The following is a 23,758-nucleotide window of genomic DNA, read 5'->3' on the forward strand; positions in this document are numbered from 1 at the left end:
TTTGAAAGAATCCGAAAAAAATCAAATTGTGACCCCAAGAATCGAATCCCAAAGATTCACAGCCCTACTTAGCAGCGTTACCAAATAACCAGCATAATATATCCTAATTCCCATCTGTACAGATTAGACTTCTGCAACCGCACACATCAGATGTCGCTTGGTTCTGGTCACAAACCAGTTTTGCTGCTATGCTTCTGCAACGTCGGTCTGGAATTTCTAGGGACGCACAGCAGTTTCCCACCAAAGCTCTAGGGGGAGCCTATCAGAGAACACGCTAGAACTTCGGATGATAACAAGAACTTCGTTTTGGCAGAGACCTTGGCATCTTTATATAATTTGTCTGAAGTGGTTGTACTTCCAAACCACCTCGATCAACCGTTCGTCGTAGTTGTCCATTGTAGTTGTTCCTCGGTTTTCAAAAATGGCGCCCCCAGGAACTGAATCGAGAAGGACGACCATACAGACAGTCGGAAAGGCATACCAAGGACCAATAACAGCTGCTTTTTGTCTGCAGACTTCCAATTGAAGTCTGCGCGGGTTTGCGACCGTCCGACGCGTAGTCAGGTTTTTTTTAGGTGCGCGACGATGGTTGCAGAACCTCTTCTCAGGGGGCGTGGTCGCACACAGAAAGATTTGATGCAGGCAGAAGCTATGCGTTAGAAGCATAAATTGACCTTAAGAGTTAATAATCCCTTAGCATTAGGTATGTTCGTCTGCTTATCAAACTTTCTATGAATCAGTTGCTTTATAACAGGTTTTCTAATCTCTCATTCTCCTGAAGAAATAACCCGACGCTTTTATTATTTGTGTTCTGAATCAAAGGCTTTATTTAACCAAAATGGTTTTACATATTTTGTGGGTTTTATTTGTGACAGAGAAGCAGATTTTTTCTTTTTTTGTCGTTTGTTGAACCACATGATGACTATAGTTGCACTTTCAAGTATTATAATGCTTGTCCGTACCAGCTCTGCACATCTAGAGATTGACATTTTTTTATGTTTTCCTTTCTAAAATAACTAGCTCACTGATTAGAAGAATTATTGCCAGTATTGGGTTGGATTACGGTCCTTCCCTTCGACCGAGCTTTTCTATGACACTGTATCTCTGGCTGCATGTCTCAAGTTTGTTGACCTCTTCCTTGTAATTAACTCCATCCATATTTCCATCAACTTCTCCCCGTCTATACTGAATAAACACATCCACACACCATGATGCAGCCCCCACCATGTTTCACATTAAAAACATTTATTTTCTGGCTCATTCGCATTGGGGATTCTAGTGGATGGTGCAATACTGAAAAAAATGTATTTTTAAATGGATGTTATAATTTAATCAGACGGCACAAAAATAAAATCTGAGAATAAAGGAATTTAATCTGGAGACCTTATTTTGATAAAAGATTTAAAATGTTTAATTTCTGGATTGCATTTTTTTTAAATTGTTTTTATCTTACAAGAATATTGAAGCAAAAGTAACTTCGTATTGCTGAAGTATTTCAGAGTTGCTTTATCTTAGATCCTCACCAACTGCATGATGTTTTAAACCCATTACAGTTTACTGAACGAGTCCTGTTTTAAACCAGTACACCAAAAAGTACACAATGCCTTTGAGATTTATAAAGGCCCACAGCATCACAGGTCCTCCACCTTATATTAATCTCCTGATTTCCTGCTGCTCCTGTCTAAGCTCCAAAACACTGTTTTGCAAATGTCATTGGGTTGAAGTACAAAATCAAGACTAGCAGAAAATGTTGCCATAAAAAGCAAAACTCAAAAATATCACATTTTCATTATAAAGACATTTTCTACTTTCTATTTTTGGTCAATGTTGTTATAAATATACCTTAAAGCATTATAACACAATGTGCCACCAATGTAATCTTACACAATCTCTCCAATCACCCAGCTGAAGTGAATCAGTAGTAGCTGAATAAAGCTCATGGGTTTAATCGAGTTGAGCTCAATCTGTATTTATATTTGTCTTTGTGGGATACATGGGACTAATCTCTTATATTAGATTAAATGGTTTTCAGGAAGACCTTTATGATTCTAAGGTGTAACAGGGTTGATCTTTAACTGCAGCATTTGGTCATATTTTTACCATCCAGCTCACTGTGTTTGATGGGAAGTTAAAACCGTACCTATGAGCTCAGAGCCGGGCCGCTGTGTCCCAGATCTACCTATACCCCAGGGAAATCAACATGAACCATACCTAAAATATATATATGTATATTTTTAAATAATAACTTATTAGAAATATTATGATTCCCCTACTAAATATTCTAAATCTGTGGTTTTTGTTTATTCAAAGAACAAAACTTGTTTCTACCAAAACGTAATACGGTGTATGTATGACTGAATCCACCCAGCAAAGTACATACGCTCTATATTTCAATGAAACATGGTTGTGTGACGGACATGAAGTATCACCCAAGTAAGGCTGAACGATTTTAAATCAATATTATGATTGCAATTTTATTATGATTTTTTTTTCTTTGCACTGACTACAAGCATGCAGCTGTTTCACTCCAATCTTTCTGTTTTTTCATGAAATCTTTCTTGTCCATAATCTATTGTTGCATGACATGACATGCATTATTGTTGCACTAATCTGCATGCTAGCTGCAACTCTCTATTTCCGTCTCTTTCTGGTTGCAAACCAACTTTAAGCTTATTACTGACACCTAAAAGGCTGGAGTGAGAAACTTAGTCACTGTTAAATGTAGGGTTGTCACGATACTAAATTTTTCAACTCGATACCGATACTAAGGAAAATATATGATACTCGATACCATTTTCGATACCACAAGGATAACATTTCCAAATTTCAACAGAAATATTTTGATTAATAATTAAAATACAATAAATAAATAAATACAATAAACAATAAGAACAACATTTTGAGGTTGTTTGCTGTGCACCGTATTTAGCAAGCTTGATAAAAAACTTACAAAATTAAAATTAAGTTTTCCTTACTTGGCTACGCTTTACACACATAACAATGACACTAGCCAAACCGGTTAAGAAACAGAAAATAATTCTCAGCAGCTGTTACAAAAAAAGTCTGAAACTGAAAAGTGCACAGAATTATTCAATCACACAGTGTTCTGAAAGTGAATTTTCCTCTATTCTGCACTTTAGATGAATGACTGTTTAGGTGCCAATGGTACTCGATACTTTTGAAAATGAGTATTGTATCCGGATACAACGTTTCAGTATCGATACTTTTTTGAGTATCGATACTTTTGACAACCCTAGTTAAATGTACAGTAATCTGACCAAAATGGAGTGACTATGAGATTTGAAAAGTGTGATTTGTTATATTGCGATTACAGTATATTGCCCAGCTAGGGATGGGAATCGAAAGCCGGGACCTGTTTAGAACCGGTTCTGTGTGTTCCAATTCCATGGCACCGTTTGGCAGCTCGCTTAATGATTCTCTTATCGATTCCAGGCAGCAGCAAAGCGTTGCTCTGGGCAACACGACTTACGTAACATTGTTTACGCAAGAAAGCGATTGAAAGTTTGACTTCATTTTAAGAAGAGAAAGATGGCAACAAGGCGCTTTGCAATCATTGCAAAGTGGCAATTACATCCACGGGACGAAATACATCCAACATGCAGAAACACCTTAACATGGCATACAGTTTAACCAATGCCGTGTTTTTGATGCTTCCGGACAGAAGCTAAAGTTGAGACCAGCATGGAAGCCAACTCTGGTGGTAAGTACCGTAGCTAGTTTTATATCTCTGGCTGTGCTTAATGTGGTTCCTAGTTGTTCACATGCCATTTCTGGAAATAAACCCATTACCTACCTCTCTTTGGGATTATTAAACATGCTACAAAGTTGCTCCTCAGTTCAGGGAGTGAGAGAAAGGTGACACTCGTTTATTTAAATCAGGGGGAGATGAGGTTATTTCCCGAAATTGCAGAGTAATGCTTTTTCATTAAACAGACGCCTTCTCTATTAGATTTAGATTACTTCCGTTCACTACCTTCTCGAAATCGTCTCAAAAAATCGATAAGGGAATCGGAATCGTGAAAATCTTTTCAATTCCCAACCCTGTGCCCAGCCCCACTCCCAAGTTTCCTTGTCCTAAAGCAGACAAATAGCAGCACAGTGATATCTTGCAGATGTGCCGTTGTTTTTTTGGAAGATAAAACACTTCCGCCAGCGATGCCGAAGTTCTCGAGCCAATGGGCTCCCCCTTGCACTTTGGCGGGAAACTGCTGTGCGTCCCTAGAAATTCCCGACTGATGGTGCAGAAGCATCCCAGCAAAACTGGTTCACGACCAGACCAAGGCCACAGTTGATGTATGTGGATGCAGAAGAATAATCTGCCTTTTAAACAGTGATTCCTATTTTGTAACTGTAGTTTATGTTTGATGCAAAATAAATAATATAAAGACCCCCCACCCCGTTCAGGGGCCCCATCCAGCCTTGGACCGCCTGTGTCTGTTCTGTAATAAATCAGGATGTCTCCACCTTATGAGGAACCTGTTCTCCTCCAAAGCTCCAGCAAACTTCTCTCCATCTCTCTCCCTCCTGCTGATGACGCTGCAGCCTTTCTGTTTCCATCTCTCTCACCTTTTCTTTCCTGGCTCTGGGCTTTTCCATCTCCGGTAAATCCTCTAAACTTTGATCCAGCAGCAGCAGAACTGAGGCAGAGCAGGAAAACCATCCAAACCAGCGCAGGACTTTCTCCCCTTGGCTGTGGATCAGCTCCAGCGCTCCTTAAGCGGCCTCTCTCCAAACTTTCTGCTTCCTGGGTTGTTTCTCTTCCCAGAGAAAGTTAATCGGCAGTGAATGCGCCATGTTCCCCGCAGCCGATCCTCCCCATAGCGGAATGTTGGTCCGCTGAGAGGCGGAGATCCGCTGCGCTCCAGGATTCAATTACTGCCCATGACGTCACAGAGGATGGAGTTACCTGATAGAGACTCAATGCACAGGAATACAGGCTCCACCTGCAGGGACTTACTTTATCAATAACTCATCAACTCGCTGGTTAAGAAAGAAAATAAAAATCAATGGAAACTTTTTATTTGCATAAAAAAATCTACTTATTTAGTAGATCTACAACCATCTAGAATGTCTAGCTAGGTACCAAAACCTCACGCTAAATCTACACTGTTCCAACAAGAAATTTAACAAGTAAAACATCCATATTCTCTAAATAAAGACAAGCTATACTTTCCTACAGCCTTTGCTGACAAATAGACGAATATATTCAAACATCCGTGCTTTCTAAATAAAAGGTATACTGGATAACATTTTTTTCAGGTTTGAGTTACTTACCTACTTTTATCAATAATCATTCTGCATAAAATTTATATTTACAAGTACTAATATCTATATAAATCTATCATTTAATACGTTTTTATAAAAATTATTACTTATCTATGATTTCACTGAAGACTTCTAGATGATTTGCAGAGACACATAAGTTTCTCTTTACCCCATAAAACACAAAATCTATTTCTGCTTTAATTCTTTATTTATCATCTTTAATGTTATAAAATGGCATGCATAATTAACCACATTGTTTTTGTTGTCAAGTAATTGTTAATATATTAAAATGTTTTGAATATTCCAATTGAGATTATTACTGTTGCCACCATCTGTATTAGAGGGAAATAAAGAGTAGGGTGACCACAGAGATGGCCAATAATTGGCTAAGGCCACCCCTGGCCCCCCATCTAGCTCCGCCCCTGGTTAAATAACAATTTAAGAAAATACTTTATTACCTCTTTCTCATGCTGATGATGTGTACATAAACCTTTGGCACCACGATATCGATTGGGAAAATGTTTTTTTTATTATTTTTTTTATTACAAGCTTTCTTTTGAACAAATATGCTTTAAACCCTTTATAGGGCCTTCAGTGAAATACAAACCAATAGTGTTATTGGAATCCAGGACAAGACCCTATTATCTTTTTAACTTTAAAAAATATGGATATTTTGATGGCAAAAATTAATGTTAATGTAATAACAAGAAACGCCGACTTGCCTGAATATATTAAGAAAAATAACAAAAGTGCTTCTATAAGAAATTCATGAACAAAAAAAAAACACTTTTTTTTTTCCCCAACAAAACCTTAGAGGCATTCATGCTGATACTGTCACTTACATTTTTTAGTTTATAAACCTAAATATAATTAACTAGGCTTATTAACTTTTTTTGCTTTACTTTTTAACTTTTCAATTCGCTTTTTATCTTTTTTTCATTCAAGGGCTCATCTAATTGGTCAAATGCCAATATAAGATGTGCAGCCTTGTAGCAGCATCTTTGCTGAATGGCTGGATATAGATCTTGTGCTACTAGACCTCACTGATGGACGAGGGGGACTGTATCTGTAAGGGGAATGCACAAAAATGGAAACTTGCCCCATAAAGGGTTAAAATGTCAGTTTTAAAAACGAAGAGTGTGCGCCCTCTGGTGGTCCTATGGAGTAAGCACTGAGGAGTTGGATCTATTCTACTAATTAATGCAAGGCTTGTTTCATTTGATGATTTTCATCTAATATCTGTTTCTTTTCATGTAAACTAAAAAGTTTTATAGTGAAGGCTTTTCTGCATCAACTCCATCTTTTCTTTTCATGTATTTCAAAACGAAAACATCACTAAGGCTAAAATATCATTTTAATTAGTCTCTGAAAATGCATTTCTATGGAGTAAACTTTGTTGCATCTTTGTTTTCTAAATGTGAATTTGAAAAAAATTGTAGAAATTTAATTTTGAAAAACTTCCTAAAAAAAAAAGGCTTGGAGAGTATCTTTGTTCTTTTTTTTATTTTGTTTTAATTTTTCAAATAATTCTTTCTATACTTGATTTCTTTTTAATTCAGTTCAAATTCAAAAATATGTATCAATCCCAAAGGGAAGTTAAAATGTTGCAGTAATTCATTAAAATTTTTTTCACAGGTTATATTTTTTAAATGTTATTATTTCACATTTCTCTTTAAGGTTTACAAGTTGCATTAATTTCACAGATCTGTTCACTTTAAGCCTATTACAAATGCCTTCTCTTAAGCACAAAGTGACCCATAATAATGTTGTTGCTTACATCTATGTAGACCAATAGAAATGCATCTTAAGTCCAGAGGAAAGCCCGCCCCCAGAAATGAAACAAATGTAAATCATAATTAGAATAGAAGGCAACTTCATCTGAGAAAAAAAAAAAGGAAAGTACATTTGAAAAGGTTAAATATAATATTTTTTAAGAAAACCCCTAAAATATGATGAAAAGAATAAAATCTAAGAAAACAGCAAAGTCACTTTTTTGGATTAAAAAGTTTTTTCATTAAGAGTTTTCATCTCAGATTTTTTTTTTCTCTTCATACAATGGGTTATTTTCACATTTATATTCTCAAATCACATTTTCTTACCTCAAAGTTTTCATTTATAAAAGGTTCTTTGCTTGCAACAATAATGAAGCCAATTTAACTACATACACTGAAAAACTGATTTAGAAATAAGTAAAAATTTCTTACATTAAACGTATTTACCCTTAATTTGAATAGGTTCTGGATATAGTTTTCCAATGGAATTAGTATTTTTACACTTAAAATAAGATCATTAGATAAAATGCGCTTGAAATAAGACAATTCAATTGTGTTTTCTTATTTTAAGTGTAAATTGTCTTGTTCTATTGGCAAGATGTCTCTTTTACATCCAGTTACTCCACTTTTCCAGTGTGTACATCATATATCTTTCTGAAAAAAAAACGTTTCAGGATGTAGTCTGTTAACAGTTTACATGAAATCATGATCAAAACTGTGTGGGTACAGAAAGTTGAATAATTTATAACTAATATTAAAAGTTTCCCTTATTGGAAACGCGCTAGATTCTTTATAAGATTGAATTAGGTTTGGATGGGGGCTTTAATTAATGTATCTAACAGTTGGAGACATGCTTGGCATCTTGTTGTTGATTAGCCATTTCAAGCTGATTCCATCAGATTTTAGTTTAAAAAACTGCAGCTGAGTTCATGGATGACTGGGAGGCAGCGCGGCTCAGAGGCTATCATTGCCACTTGTTTGTTGCTTCGTGCAGAATGTTATTTAATCCCTCCTATCTCTACTCAGGTGTTCCAGAAATTGTGCAATGGATTCAGAAGTGATGCTGCCATAATATTTTCAGGAATGTTTGTCATGATCTTTAACAGATATCTTAACTGACCACTGGGTGAATTTTCTGAGATGCCCATTTATCCCTATTTATTTATGTTTTTTACTTAACCAGAAAAGCCCCATTGAGATTGAAAAAATATCTTGTTTACACACATGTGCTCCAGATAATCCCTGCAGCACTTAGCTTATATGTTCCTTTTTTTTTCCAAACAGCTTTTCTCCCTTTTTGCTTCAACTTGTTTTAACAAATAAAGTTTTTAAAAAATGTTGTACACCATATTTTAGATTTACTGTACAACAGTTGGGATCATATTCCGTGTGTGTTTGCATACATAAAAACCTTGAATGAAGAGTTTTCAACATAAGTATTTATTTTTCTATGTACAGGTATTTACATTTTTCTCCCTAGTTAACTGCTCCACCAAAAACAAAATGTACATCAGTTTTAAACAACATGTTGCATACAGAGACGTCCATCGTGTGCTTCAGGGCTGGATGACAGACATAGTGGCTCTACAGAGGTGAGCAACACATTTCTGATGTAATTAAAGCATGATTAATTATTTCCAAACCTTTTTTTTTTACAATAATATGACATTTTCTACTGTAACTGAACAACAAACAAATTTATGAGTAAAATCCCCAGTTCGCAGACATGTCCATCCATACATTATTATGTTACTAAAGCATCCCTGACCCGGTTTCAGCTGTTAGTCTTCAGTTTAGGAGCCTTTGCAGGTTTTTCTCTTGTCATTTGCATCATTTAGCTGAAGCCATAGTTTACTGATAGATTTAAAAGTATCTTACTGTAAAACAGTAGAAGACTACTCTACCATGGTGCTTTTAAAAAAACAGGGCATTAGCAACACTGAAGGAGTTGCAGGAAATGTTCAAAAAGAACTGGTTGAAGGAAATGTCATGTATTCTTTATATACTAAGGTTAAGGAGCCAAAAAAAGTTATAAATAAAGAACCCATCAAAACCTGGATAAAGCTTTCCAAAACCCTGTGAGATGAGAGGTTGCCTGATAAATCAGAAGAAGACAAATTTAACTAATGCTACCTTAAAGTGTAAAAAAAAAAAAAAAAAAGACTATCCAGAGCATCTCAGAAAGAACATGAGGAGCTGAGAAAAATAAGGTGGTGGCAGCATCATGTTGTGGGTTTGCTTTAATTGGTTCCAAAGAGGAGCCAGTTTTGGTCCAGAATTTGAAGATCCTGAGTAGAAAAATAGAAATCAGCATAGAGAGACACAGCATCCAGCAAAACAACAAAAGAAAGAGGATCTGGGACGCTGCTAGGGCCCTGCGCTGATGAGGAAACAGCCAGGTTTCACCAAAAAATTTCAGTGTAAGAGAAACGTTTTTTTTTTAATAAATTTATTTCCTTTCGTATTAGGGCCAGGCTAGAGATTTTTTTCCTTCTATTTCAAGAATGAAATCATAAAATTACGATAATAAAGTCGTTCAATTATGAGAATAAAGTAATGAAATTACACAAATAAAGTTGTGAAATTATGAAACAAGATGTATTTTATGACAACTCTTACAAGAAGCACTTTCTTCCCTAAAATGAGGAATGCGGAGCATTATGTGAAGTTATACTTTGGCTCTGGTTTGAGAAATAAGGAAATCTTTTAGCAGCAGCATCAAATTGGGCAGCAGGTCAAAGTGGGCTCAGGTTGCTGATTGGTGGAGCTGGTCGGCCGTCATCTGCTGGTCGGAGCTCCAAGCTTTCTTTCTGAAACGGGCTGCTGTATGATGACTACACTTTCGTAAAATTACAACTTTATTCTTGTAATGTTACTTTATTCTCGTAATAGAAAAAATCATCTCTAGCCTGGCCCTAATACTCCATTATACTTTTAAATGTCAGATTCTAAATAGAAAAGGTTCTGAGAGCATTTATAATGGTTTTATTTTTTCACACTATCAACTTGGTGTCGTAACAGGGTGTGAACACCTTTAGGAGCTGCTGTAATTCTTTTTTTTGTTTGTTTTTACAGCACTAGTGGCTGTTTTTTTGACAGCAGGCTGACAGGAAAGGGGGTATGAGAAAGGGGGCGGGACATGAGGCAAAGGCCCACAGGTCGGATTCGTACCCGGGTCGGCTGCATCGAGGATTAAGGCCTCCATACACGGGTCGTATGGAGGCCTTATTTCTCAGCTAAGGAGGCGCAGTGTTTAAAGAATGTAATTCTTTACATTTTCAGACCAACTCTAAGCAGCAGGATAAGCAATCCAAAACTCAAACGGCCATTTTCTTCTCTGCAATTTGATAATCTTTCACACATGGATTTGAAAATGTTTCCTTCCGTTCAGGGAAAAAAAACACATTTCATAGATTAAAAAAAAAAAAACAAAAATTTTTAACTAACTTCCACAATGTTTCAAAGGTTCACAGAATAAATATATATATATATTAGTGCAAAATCTAATACGTTTCAGTACTTTAAGACATTGTGAAATAATTCTGCCAGTTTTCAAATCAGCAGCCAGCTAAAGGAATTTCAAATAAAACCTTTTTTGTAAAAATAAATTTTTTTTATTATTTTATTTTCCTTTTATTTAAAAATACCCTCATTATGTTGAGGGAAATAATATTATTTATGAATAAAACAACACTGAGTTACCGAAGTTTGGACATCACTGCCCTCCAGTGGTCTTAAGGCGTAATAACATGTATTTCTATGGAAAAAAAAGATAATTGTCATTGTGGAGTTAAATATGCTCCTCTATTGTTGCAAGCTAAGAACACATTTCAAATAAAAATTTAAACAAAATTTGAAATATAAATATTTGGGGAATTTGAAACAATGCAATTTAGAAATTAAACTTTGACAAACATCTATTTGTCAGCTATTTTATCAGAATTATTTCCTTTTTTTATTATTTTGATTTCTTTCAAAAAAAGCTCCTATTTAATTTTGTCCATTTTTCTAATACATTTTTTCAGAATTATTTTCAAATTTCTATTTTTTATGCTGGGTTTTACAAATGGATTCTTTTCTAAATGTGTTTTACAGATCAAATCCTCTGAACCTCTGGCAGCGCTGGCATGAGGAGCAAAGATGCATTTCTATTGTTCTGCATACTGCAGAAAGTCTTTGTAAAAGATTTGAAGTAAAAAAAAAAAAGTGATCTGTTTAATGAAATAAAAAAGCTACTTGTGAAACTGAGACTCTGAAAAACAAAAGTTTGAAAAGTAACATTTGAAAATAAAAAATCTTGATTAAGAAGTTTAGTTGTTTTTTTTGTTAATTTCTGGATGGCTTTTTGTTTTTTATTTCCATTTACAAACACGCTCTTTTCTTGCAACAATAATGTAACAAAAGTCAAGCTATATCTGTGTTGCCTCAGACATCTTCTGCCTGTAGGTTTTATCAGCTTCTTCTGTTTCCTTTCAATCGTCTGAACTAAAACTTAGCCTGGTTCTGCTGGAGGTTTCTTCCTGTTAAAGGGTGGTTTTCCTCTCCACTGTCGCTACAAGCATGCTTAGTGTGAGGGATTGTCTGCGAGGAAATGAGTCGATGCAATCAGCTGGTTTTCCTTTGATAGAAAACTGAACCAATCTGACTGTTAAAGGCAGAAATATGAAGCCTTGGCTTTACCGAGGATAGTAAATGTGTGATTTATCTGACTGGTTTTGAGGTTAACTTTTACTGTGCGGACAGAAAACTATAACTTTAAGATTGAGTCCAATAAAAAGATAAATAAATAATCTTTGTGAACTGAGAAAGAAAAGAACTAAAAAAAAAGTGATTTTCCACTTTTCTATAAGGTTGCCTGTATGAGTTATTTCACAATGTCCCATTTCTGTCCCGCTCTGTTACAGTCCCATTCAGTTGACCTGTGTGGCTTGGATGTTTCTAGTTTGTGCGTTTTGGGTTCTTTTTTTGGTCTTTTTCATTTGTTTGGGTCGAGTCATTCTGAGACACATCCTGTAAAGCCTCAAAGGTCTGTCCTCTCTCTTTTCTTTCCTCATCTCTGGCCTTCTGACCTTCTGCTTCACGATCTGTAGATGGCGCTGTTGTTCCACTTGTGCGACATTCCTCTGAAGCAGCTGAGGAGGTTCTGCTTTCACCAGGACTGCGGTGCAGCTGTGGAAAAAAGCAGAAAACTTTTTTCAGTAACATGTATCTCTGTAACTTTCCTATTTTAATAATGCAGAATTTTAAAAATGCAGTATTTTTTTTTTTTAACTAGCAAGTCCGTAACTCTAGAGAATCTGGATCTTTCCTCAAGGTGCTGATTGGAAGCATTTATATCACCAGCTGCCAGTCATTTAGCATCCTTTCTTTTTGCCACATTTTGGAAATTCGTTTCTCCTAAAAAGGTGGGATTTTTTTATGCAGGAAAATTCCCCAAAAAGAAAAAACAAAAAAAAAACCATTTACTGGACTTTGTTTTCAAGTTTGAAGCATTTCGCTTCCCATCCAGGAAGCTTTTTCGGTTCAAAATGTCACTAATAGAGTTGAATTTGAGGCTTTATAGAGTGGACCAAACTGAAACTCAATGCTATTTCTGACATTTTGAATAGAAAAAGCTTCCTGGATGGGAAGCGAAACATCTTTGTTTTTTTACTTTTTTGGAATGACTATGACCTGGATGACTAAGAACCTTCACCAGCACAATGGAAAAATGTCAAAGCTTTGTTAAAACACATATAGATTTTAATCACACCATTTTTATGGACTAGTTGGAAGTTTCTACTGGATGGCGGCTTATTCAAGGATTTTCCATCTTTTTTTCTTGGAAGAAACAGTTTCTTCATGAAGAAACTGTAAAGTTTTGTTTCTTTTGGTGAATATATTATAAATCCAGTAATAACCTTGATGTGGGGTTGAATATCTATAACCCAGGGTGGTTTGGGGGCATGAGTAGCAGAAGAAATTAAAGAAAAGGAAAGCCCGCCGGTACAGTCTAAGGATACAAGGAAGCGTTTTCCTACCATTTAAGGCTATTCAGGGGCGGATTTAAGAAATTTGGGAGTGTTGGCAAAGGAAGGCATGGGGCCCTCTGAAATGAGAACACATACACTGTACGATTTTCTTGCCCTTTTCGGGACGACTTTCAAGTCGTGCTGGAATTTTTCAATCGAGCTGACTTTCAGCCTGATTGTGCGTCGTGCGTTGTGTAACGTTAACAAGGGCCGATCAACCACTCACGACCACCTCCCGAACAGAAATCGTGAGGTCGGGAGAAAATCAAACATGTTTGAAATTCAGTCGGCCGTCGTGGGCAAATCCCTTAGTGGGCAGGCCCAAACAAGGATCCTTCTTCTTCCTCTGAGATGAAAACACAGACACATGGTTGAGGGCGCGAGTGAAATACAGATCTTTCTGTAAAATTGACAAACCGTAGCAGCCATGTTTGCTCAGCAATGTCTTTGTCCAAATACGTCAGATCAAGGCTGGCCTACAGTAAAAAGACTGTTCTATTTACTTTTACCGTAGCGTTTTTGGAACACAGGAAGGATCGATCCTCTAAGTAGTGATTAGAAAAAATCTTTCATTCCTTTTGAAACAGCATGAAATGTCAGCTGAGCACATTGTCAAAAAAAAGGGGAAAAAGAAAACATCAAGAAACAACAAGAAAAGAGACAAGAAGAGAGGGACAAAAGGTAGAACAAATAATGTATGTCTTTTCTATTAAAATTTCTGTATCTGTATAATGGCGTTTATACAGTAGCCCAGCATCTATCATTGCAACCCCAACCCTTTACAGGGGAACAGAAGACCTCACCTATTCAGCCCGGTCAGACAGGTATGGGGCATTGCAGGCTAACAAAAGGAGCCAAACGACCCCCCTTCTGAAGGGGTGGACCCGTTCATATGTTTCAAATAGCATGTTCTCAAAGCAAAAGCAAGGTTTTGATGGGCTACTGTATAAAACCTCAAACTCAATGCTATTCCTGACATTTTGAATTAAAAAAGTTTCCTTGATGGGAAGCGAAACGTCTTCAAACTTGGAAACAAAGTCCAGAGGATTGTTTTTTAACTTTTGCTGTAATGTATCACACAGTTATATCATATTTTACACAAAATAAAGCCGTATCTATTAATATAAGCACTGACTTGCTGCCTGCTGCGCAGTCCTGTGGCAGGAAGCAGGATTTAGCCACATGTCTAAGCAGAAGAACATGCTCTTTGCTCAGCTGTCTCCATTGAGCCACAGTGTGGAACAGTCTAGAAAGACATAGAAGCAAATGTCAGATGTCATTGCAGATACCATTAAAAAAAGGAAAGAAAACAGTCTGTTTAAGCAGGCTGACAAACAGATAACCCTCCCATTTGTGTTACTGTGACATAATGCTAATATTGAAAGACGTAAAGTCCTTTCAAAGGGCCACTGTTTCTTACATAAGCTGGTGAATGTTTACACTGCCTGTGGTCCAGTTTAGTTTGTGTTATGAAACATCTCCTACATCTGATTTGGTTAAGCAGCCGCTCAATAAAAAGGTTCATATCTGTCATACTTTTCATTATATTCCTTTAACATGATCATTTTTCATCATTTTTTAAACCATAACTACTACTGCATTATACTGTAGAGAGTGACCAGTACAGGTACCTATACATACATATATATCTATACATATATATATATATATATATATATATATATATATATATATATATATATATATATATATATATATATATATATATATATATATATATATATATATATATATATATATATATATATATATACTGTATATATATATATATATATATATATATACATAGATATAGATATAGACATTCCAACAAAATATATATATCAACCTGGAAGCTGTTCCATGCAAATATATCATACTATAATATATCTGGCAAAATAGTTTTTAATAAACAATGATAATCTACAATAATCACCTTTAATGAATTTTACTGCCAATTAAGGCTTTCATTTAAATAAATAATAGTTTAATGACTTTTAAAGATTTTTGATGACCCTGTGAAACCCTGTTTTTAGACAGAGAGAAAATGTCAAAGTTTGTAGGAAGATGGGTGGAGCTAAACGCAGCAAAGTGCAAAAAGAAGAATTGTTTGGACTGCAAAAAACTTGAAGACTTGAGCTTAACTCACTTTGCTGTACAGTTGCAGTGATAAAGCATCTTCGTTTCTGTGTTGTGGAGGCCATATTTTCTCTGCTGGGGTAGAATCTTGTTCTTACACTCATCAAGTTCCTTGTATATAGTGCAAGAGCTCTCCTCCTCTGTGAAAACGATATAAATATTCAATTTCAGTGACAGACTGAGCTAAATTATTACACTTCAAATAATTAAATAATCTACCTGTAGAATTGGAGTACTGCTGAGTCCCAGCGCGATGTCTGGCAGGTAAATTGTTCTCTGTAACACTTTCTCTAGCATCCATTGATGCTTTACCAGCAGAGAAGTTTGTACCATCAGTGATGGACGGAGCGGAGGAAGCTGTAGGGACCGTGGATGTGGCTGCAGTGGTGGAGAGGAGGCGTGGATCTGAGGCGTTTGTTTCCTGGAGTTCTGCAGGTGCAGTGGAGTTGATGTAAGAGCAGGAGCCGTTCATGCAGCCCTCGTCTTCGGAGCGTGCCGACTCATACTGCGTGGGCGAATGGACGTCAGCGTAAAGCGCCATCTGAGTCTTTTTACACCTATGAGTCACCAGATGGGAAAAACATGCAAAAAAATAATTATTTTTGCCTGGAATTTTGACAAAGTTTCTGTTGTAAACAAGGAAATAAAATGTGTTTTGTTTTCCAGTTGTACTTATATTTACCCAAGTAAACAGTTGTACATACTGTCTACTGTTAACACCATTTTAAATTATGATCATATAGTCTATAGTCACTCTATTACATATGGAGACATGTATCTAAAGATATTTCTCCCTGGGATTATTGAAGTATTTTTGATTCCTGGTTGATGGGACAGGTGTTGTGAATAAAACGGTGCCCAGCTTGAAAGCGCTCCTGTGTGTTGCTGAATGTGTGCATTGATGACTGAAAGACATCTTCTGAATCCATTTATCTGTTTACTACAGTGTGTTGAATTCATGTGTATTTAAAGATTTCAATTATGGAAAAAACTACGGGGGAATATTAAAAAAAAGTCTAATCAACCAAAACTGTCGAGACCCCCGTGCAGTACCTCTGTGAACCCCCTAGGGCTTGTGGACCCCATGTTGAAGACCTCCGCTCTAAAGTATAAAATTACAATTTACAGCCTCTCACAACTTTGGAACCAACCTCGAAAACGGTGCTGCGTTAAAAACACAGCAATTATCATTTCATTTTAAAAATAGCCAAAGCTGCACCTGGCATTAAAATCTGTGAATATTTAAAAGGCTGTAAGCAAAAAAAAAAAAAAAAAAAAGAAGAAAAAGAAAGCCAGGTCTTATTATGTGAATACTACTTCATTAGGTCTAGCTAGAGTTTTTCCTCTCCACTTTCGCTGCATGCATGCTTAGTGTGAGGGATTGCTATAGAGTCAACATATCTACTGTCTGTTCGTGTTTGGCTGTGACTCCATCCTGGAGAGTAGTATCTGCTGTCCTGCTGCCATCAACACCTTTGTTTATAGATCTTGGAGATTGTCATGTTTTTCAGTGTAGTCCTGTTTCTCTGACTGTGACTGGCTGGATGTGCTCTTTTCATCCTCTGACATGGGAGCTGGCTCTGAGCTCGTCTGCCTGGCTGTGTGTTTCTTGGATGGGGCCGCCTATGGACTTGGACTTCTGTCTCCTTGAACCCCAGTCGGCCTCAGCAGATGGCCGCTCACACTGAGCCTGGTTCTACTGGAGGTTTCTTCCTGTTAAAAGGGAGTTTTCCTCTCCACTGTCGCTACAAGCATGCTTAGTGTGAGGGATTGCCTTCGAGTCAACAAGTCGATTCAATCAAGTGATTTTCCATAGATAGAAAACTTTAAATCAATCTGATCGTGTGGTCTGGTTGAACTGTGAAGTGTCCTGAGATGACGTGTTGTGAACTGGTGCTATAGAAATAAACTAAACTGAATTGTCTGCAAATCCTCATCTAGGAAAATTACCAACACCCATCTCTCTAACCAGTAGAGCACACATTACCTCCACACGTCATCTTGATTCCAAGTATTTTCTTTGTTTAAGGACAGGCAGAGCTGGTACTTAAAACAAACATGAGGATGGACATTTAACCCAAGTTTTTTTTTTTTTTTTTTTTACCTTACTCATTAAGTGTGGGTGGCCCAAAAACTTACAAAAAAACAGTTTGTCCAAATGTGTCTTCAACTGTTTTTCAATCATTTACTTCTTGAAATATCTTAAAACCAAATAATAATCTAGAGATAGGAAGGAATCATTTTAAATGTTGTAATAATTTGGAATAACATTGAACCACAATGTCCCAATAAGAACAGCATAAACACTTACATTCCAAACCAGTTCCTCTCAGCACACTGGAGGCGGGGTGAAAAGGTGAAGCAGTGCATCTTCAACAGGTTGAAGAAGGTATATCCCACGACATCAGCTATACTGTCATTCGCCGTCCTCAGACAGCTGCGAAACCTTAAATGCACAGTGAGCGTTGGCATGGTGACGAAACAAACAACACCACAGGAACTGTCAGATTTTATTAGGCAGAGGGGCAGTTTACTTGTTATCGCAGTCGCAGTGAGACATGGTAAAGATGTTGCTATTGAAAACGCCAAACTCAGATTGAAAGGACAGGATGGTGTGTTTGCACTGGTCGTGTTCCCTGCAGCAGCTGTCCGTGTCGGAAAAAACTCCTGCAAGAATCAAAAGTACGGAGAGGTAAAAAAATCAGTTTATCTTTAAAAAAAGACATTTGAATGATAATGAAATGGAAATTAGAGAAGCAACACTGCAAAAACCTTCTAGAAATAAGTAAAAATTTCTTAAATTAAGTGTATTTACCCTTAATTTGAGGAAGTAAATGAGCAAGTTTGCCAAAGGAATGAGTATTTTTATTCTTAAAATAAAATGATTAGATAATATGCACTTGAAATACGACAATGCAATTGTGTTTTCTTATTTCAAGTGTAAATTGTCTTGTTCCATTGGCAAAATGTCTCTTATCTACATTTTGATTTTTTTCCAGTGCAGTCACCTGGTACACCAGAGAAAACTTCAGCACATGCAGAAACACGTATTTTTTTTATTCAATGAATTATTATTTTTATATTCAATAAATTCCTTTTTAAACTCAATTAAAACATTTTCAGGCTATTTTATCATTTAAGTCATTTACAAACGAAAATAACCCAAAAAAACATAACTTAATTCAATGGATATATATATCCACACATATATATATATATATATATATATATATATATATATATATATATATATATATATATATATATATATATATATATATATGTTGATAGAGATATATAGGCCTATATATTTTACACAAATTTGTCCTTCGTTTCTACATTCCAAACTTTTATGTATTTAGAAATGTAAACTTACTAAAAGTAGGCTATTTCTTCAAAGTCTAAAAAAGTCTAAGTCTTTCTTCTTAGATTAATTGATTAATGGAAAAAAATATTGTCAGATTAGTTAATCACTGAAATAACCTTCTGAGTTTTAGTTCAATAAAGTTTTTGAATAGGGCTGCAAATTTCAGTAAATTTGTAATGTAATCATAATTTAACTAATTGAAAACTGTTCAGATTGCAGGGGGTACTTATTCTCATTTAATAATGGCAAGGCTGTAGATTTTTCACTCCAGCCATTAGGTGGCGGTAAAACCCTTATGGTGGGTTGGCAGCCAAAAGGAAGGGAAAACAGAGTTGCTATTAAAGCAATAGTACACCCAAAACATGATTAGCCTTCATTTTCTACTCACCCCCATGCTGAACAACACCCTGGAGTACTTTTTTGATATCTCAAATGCATCTGGAGATCTGGGAGGCTTCTTGCTGTCTGCTGATATTCAAATAATGGAGGTCTATGGTGACCGAGACAGAAAGGTCCATAAAAGTCCACAAAAAACGTGTCAATATTCCTCCATACTGCTCGTCCAATGTATTCCAAGTGTCCTGAGTGGGTAGCATCCAGAATTTACTCGAAACAAAATCATTTAGAATGTTTTTAGAGCATAAACAGTAGTGTATAGGATTTCCTAAAAGCGCGTTCACGAGTCTACGGAAACCGCGGCAGACCAAACCAGACGAAAGTGCGCATTCAGCTCGGCAAAGAACTCATGCTCTTCCTCAACACTGAAGACCTCAGACATTTTTAGTTCGTTGTTTCTTTCTTTTCTCCTATACACTACTGTTTATGCTCTAAAAACATTCTAAATGACTTCGTTTCGAGTAAATTATGGACGCTACCCACTCAGGACACTTGGAATACATTGGACGAGCAGTATGGAGGAATATTGACACGTTTTTTGTGGACTTTTATGGACCTTTCTGCCTCGGGCGCCATAGACCTCCATTATTTGAATGTCAGCAGACAGCAAGAAGCCTCCCAGATCTCCAGATGCATTTGAGATATCAAAAAAGTACTCCAGAGTGTTGTTCAGCATGGGGGTGAGTAGAAAATGAAGGCTAATCATGTTTTGGGTGTACTATTCCTTTAATATGCAGATCCAAGCATGAGAATAGAATTCATAACTTTTCAAAAAATGTTACACTAAAGTCCTGCAACAATGGACTCAACTTCCAAATTCATGAAAGAAGCGAAACATCCACATATTTACGAAATGAAATGACAAAAGCTTTTATTTGAAATAAAAAATCGCAATTTAGACCAAAACAGAATTGTTGGACAAAAAATTATAAAAAGATAAATTATTAATTATACTGCTGCTGGAAAATGGATATGTTCAAAAATATAATAATACTTCTACTAGGGCTGCACGATATTTAATATTTTTAACCAGTATTGCAAATGCGATCTAATCTATTTTCCTTTTCATTAACCACAAACATGTAAATGTGTCACTCCAGGGTTTTCTCATGGCCTTTAAGAGTTTTCTCATGGCCTTTAAAGCTTGCATGTTCAGAGTCCATTGTTGCAGGACTTTATTGTCACCTTTTGTCTGGAAACTGCTTACTTCAACGTGCATGGATAGATCTGCATGGTAATTGGATGCTTCTCACTCCTTATTTGTGGCATCAAACCCACTTTAAATGTATTACTGCCACCTAAAGGGCTGGAGTGAGATAGAATTGGCCACCTTAATGTTACTGAATGTAACATTACCAAAATTGAATGCCCCTGCAATTTGAAAACTGCGATTTGTTAAATTGCAGATTTTTGCAAAAGCCCCTCTTAACATATTAATACTCTTACACTTTACTGATGTTATTATGCTTGTTTTTTTATTTTTATTTAATACTTTTTGCTTGTCTTTATATACAAATAATTTCTTTACTTTACAACTTTAAATAAACTCAGTTTCCTCAAAGTAATTGCATTTTAAATGTATTAGTTTTGTGATTTGATGGACATTTTAGTTTATTAAATAAATTGTACTGCAGCTGATTTATTTTTGTTCAACTTTCAGATAAATTGGTCAAAAAGGAGCTGAGTGAAAATAGTAGGCTCTCTGAAAGGAGCCGAACATCCCATCGCTATGTCAGAGGTCTCGTCACCTGACCATGCATCTATTAGCTGATTAATGATCAGCTTAATAAGAGCTTAGAGGATTTCAGGAAAACGTTTTTGTCTCATAAAAGCCCCAAACTAAGTTTTACCCAAAATAAAATAGATTTTTTTTTTCAATAAGACTTTACCGTAGACCAGAGGTCAGGATCCAGACACACCTGCTGGCTAATCCGGGCCCAACCTGATTTAAAACATTTATAAATTACTGTATGTTGTCTGAGGACAGCGTCTAATTTCACTTGCGCCGTTTCTCCTGTTAATACGGTAAAGCCCCCCAGAGCGTCCGGCTCCTGGCTACACATGATTAAAATTAACCAATGAGCTGCTGTCAGTCTGGGTTGCTGCTGCTGCTGTTTTATAAAATATGTGAATCAGGAAATTGTCTGTATACCAAACTGAATGATTGTTGTTCTCTACTTAAAAAAAAACACTTTAGATTTTAAAATGGACATTTTTTCTTTATTATATATATTTAAAAATTCAATGTATAACATGGATGCATAAAAACCAAATTTTATTTCTGTGTTAAATTCTGTTTAAAGTAACAGATTATAATGTCTCCAGACCTTTACTGGTTGTTGTTTTGTTTATTCGGCCCCTGCTGGTTTTTAATAAGTTACCCCAGCCATTGCTATATAGTTTTAACAGCATTTCTAAAGTGTAAATAATCTGATAATATAGGTACTAAAAGAATGAATATTGTGGGTTTTTTTAGTGCAGAAAAAAAATCACTCACCCAAATCTGCATATGATGGGGCTTTGTTGCCTGAGCCGCACCACAGAGTCCCAGGAACAATAAAGCCGCGTTTTACTCGCGTGCGTATCCTGACCTCTGACCTTTCATCCTCGCTCTGATCCCCGAGGCTTCTCACGTGTCTCCCCCGTTTCTCCCCCTCAAAGCTCGGAGAGGCCAGAGAGACGCACTCATCCGCGTCAAGCAAAGAGTCCAGATCAAATATTTTAGCCGCACGGTCGGAAAATCCCAGCGTGCGCCCCCGGCAAAGAGACGCATAGCTCTGGATGAGCGCTGCGTCATCGCTCCAGGTGCACCCGGACAGCGCGCGCTCCCCGGACCACACGCTGTGGTACAGGCGCAGGGGGGTCCCGAGTGGATCCCCACGGAGGAAGCTGACGTGGACTTGGCCGTTAGGAGAAACTTTGGTCCATATGCAGCGGATGGAGGATTGTGCGGCTGAGCAGCTGAGGAGTGCTGATGTTAGACTGAGAGCGAGAAGAGCAGGGATGGACGTCATAGTGGCGCATCGGCTGCTTCACTAACTCTGCAGCAAAGAGTTGCTTCGGTCTCTAGGAGGTGTTTTCATTCATTGCAGACTGCAGGTCGGTTCTAAATATGAAGAGGAAGGAGGAGGGTTTTATTTCCGGTGGATTAACAGTACACCCAGATCAGTCACGTGGCCCATCAGTGTATCCAAACAACTCTCTCTCTCTCCCTCTGTCCCACTTTTACAGACACAATAACCACTGAGGGACAGATCCCCCCCCCCCGCCCCCCCACTAACACACAAGCTCTTTAACAGTAAATCTAATGTAATCTAATGTATTGATCCTGGATGAAGGTAATAATCCATCCAATTGATTGATGTAGATAAAAACATCTCTGCTCTTGTTTTCTTATTGCATTTTGATCAAAACATGACACAGATTTACTGCTAAACTCTAGAACAGTCACAGCTTTTTTGTTAGACAAACACTGCCCGCCCCCCTAAAAAAAAAACAAAAAAACAAAAACAAATATGAGCTTTTGTTTTTCCAGAAAAGTGAGCTGACATTTCTGACACTAACTGGTAGAGTAATAAATAGCTTTAAATTATATTTTATTAAAATATTGCTCCACTGATAAAATAATGACACTGCTTTTGGCATTTATTTAACCATATTTACTTTTTTAACACAATTTTATTATGTCCTAGCCTGATAACATGTAGCAATTTTGTTAAATTAATATGACTACCGGTAAGTAAATGCCAAAAACTGTTTTTCAGTGTGTAGATTGTTTAAAATAAGCTAAATGGCAACTGATATTTAGTTAACACCTTTTTTTCTTTATATTTTGTTCTGGTCCACAAGAGCAATTTAGATTTTTTTTTCTTATGCCTACAGCATAGAGACTTGTAAAAAAAAATGTAACAGAAAGAAAGTCTACACTCACCGGCCACTTTATTAGGTACACCTGTCCAACTGCTCGTTAACACTTAATTTCTAAGCAGCCAATCACATGGCGGCAACTCAGTGCATTTAGGCATGTAGACATGGTCAAGACAATCTCCTGCAGTTCAAAGCGAGCATCAGTATGGGGAAGAAAGGTGATTTGAGTGACTTTGAACGTGGCATGATTGTTGGTGCCAGAAGGGCTGGTCTGAGTATTTCAGAAACTGCTGATCTACTGGGATTTTCCCGCACAACCATCTCTAGGGTTTACAGAGAATGGTCCGAAAAAGAAAAAACATCCAGTGAGCGGCAGTTCTGTGGGTGGAAATGCCTTGTTGATGCCACAGGTCAGAGGAGAATGGCCAGACTGGTTCGAGCTGATAGAAGGGCAACAGTGACTCAAATAACCACCCGTTACAACCAAGGTGGGCAGAAGAGCATCTCTGAACGCACAGTACGTCGAACTTTGAGGCAGATGGGCTACAGCAGCAGAAGACCACACCGGGTGCCACTCCTTTCAGCTAAGAACAGGAAACTGAGGCTACAATTTGCACAAGCTCATCGAAATTGGACAATAGAAGATTGGAAAAATGTTGCCTGGTCTGATGAGTCTCGATTTCTGCTGCGACATTCGGATGGTAGGGTCAGAATTTGGCGTCTAAAACATGAAAGCATGGATCCATCCTGCCTTGTATCAATGGTTCAGGCTGGTGGTAGCGATGTCAGGGTGTGGGGAATATTTTCTTGGCACTCTTTGGGCCCCTTGGTACCAATTTAGCATCGTTGCAATGCCACAGCCTACCTGAGTATTGTTGCTGACCATGTCCATCCCTTTATGACCACAATGTACCCAACTT

The 23,758-nt window shown here is 36.9% G+C and overlaps 2 protein-coding genes across 3 annotated transcripts in view; both read right to left on the reverse strand.

Moving 5' to 3' along the window:
• The window catches only part of LOC119773915 (tetratricopeptide repeat protein 28-like), a 198,368-nt gene extending 193,519 nt beyond the window's left edge, over positions 1-4,849 (reverse strand). Inside the window, exon 1 of the mRNA XM_038271137.1 lies at positions 4,588-4,849. Coding sequence (XP_038127065.1) covers positions 4,588-4,617 — 30 coding nt within the window. The 5' untranslated portion in view covers positions 4,618-4,849. The remainder of the gene's footprint in view (positions 1-4,587) is intronic.
• Positions 4,850-8,458: 3,609 nt separating this feature from the next.
• LOC119773916 (group 3 secretory phospholipase A2-like) lies at positions 8,459-22,140 on the reverse strand. Of its 2 annotated transcripts, XM_038271140.1 has the most exons (8): positions 21,469-22,140; positions 17,743-17,875; positions 17,520-17,654; positions 15,428-15,765; positions 15,219-15,348; positions 14,205-14,315; positions 12,128-12,227; positions 8,459-9,346 (listed from the first exon to the last, which is right to left on the reverse strand). In XM_038271140.1, the coding sequence occupies exons 1-8, from the start codon at positions 21,983-21,985 to the stop codon at positions 9,299-9,301; spliced, it is 1,512 nt and encodes a 503-aa protein (XP_038127068.1). In that variant the 5' UTR covers positions 21,986-22,140; the 3' UTR covers positions 8,459-9,298. The 2 variants fall into 2 exon arrangements, with proteins under 2 accessions (XP_038127068.1, XP_038127067.1); XM_038271139.1 differs by lacking the exon at positions 8,459-9,346 and having other exon boundaries at positions 11,709-12,227; positions 21,469-22,137.
• Between the last annotated feature and the right edge of the window lie 1,618 nt (positions 22,141-23,758).

This window comes from Cyprinodon tularosa, unplaced genomic scaffold (assembly GCF_016077235.1).
Source record: "Cyprinodon tularosa strain WSP-4 unplaced genomic scaffold, ASM1607723v1 ctg790, whole genome shotgun sequence".
NCBI classification, from domain to species: Eukaryota; Metazoa; Chordata; class Actinopteri; order Cyprinodontiformes; family Cyprinodontidae; genus Cyprinodon; species Cyprinodon tularosa.

Bases quoted from the DNA above. Each gene is read 5' to 3' on its own strand.
- LOC119773916 (XM_038271139.1), bottom strand. From the start codon at position 21,985: ATGACGTCCATCCCTGCTCTTCTCGCTCTCAGTCTAACATCAGCACTC. The intron at 17,655-17,742 runs GTAAACTGCCCC...TGTGCATTTAAG, and splicing joins CACTGCGACTGCGATAACAA to GTTTCGCAGCTGTCTGAGGA. The intron at 12,228-14,204 runs GTCAGTGCTTAT...TTTTTTCCACAG, and splicing joins GACTGCGCAGCAGGCAGCAA to CTGCACCGCAGTCCTGGTGA.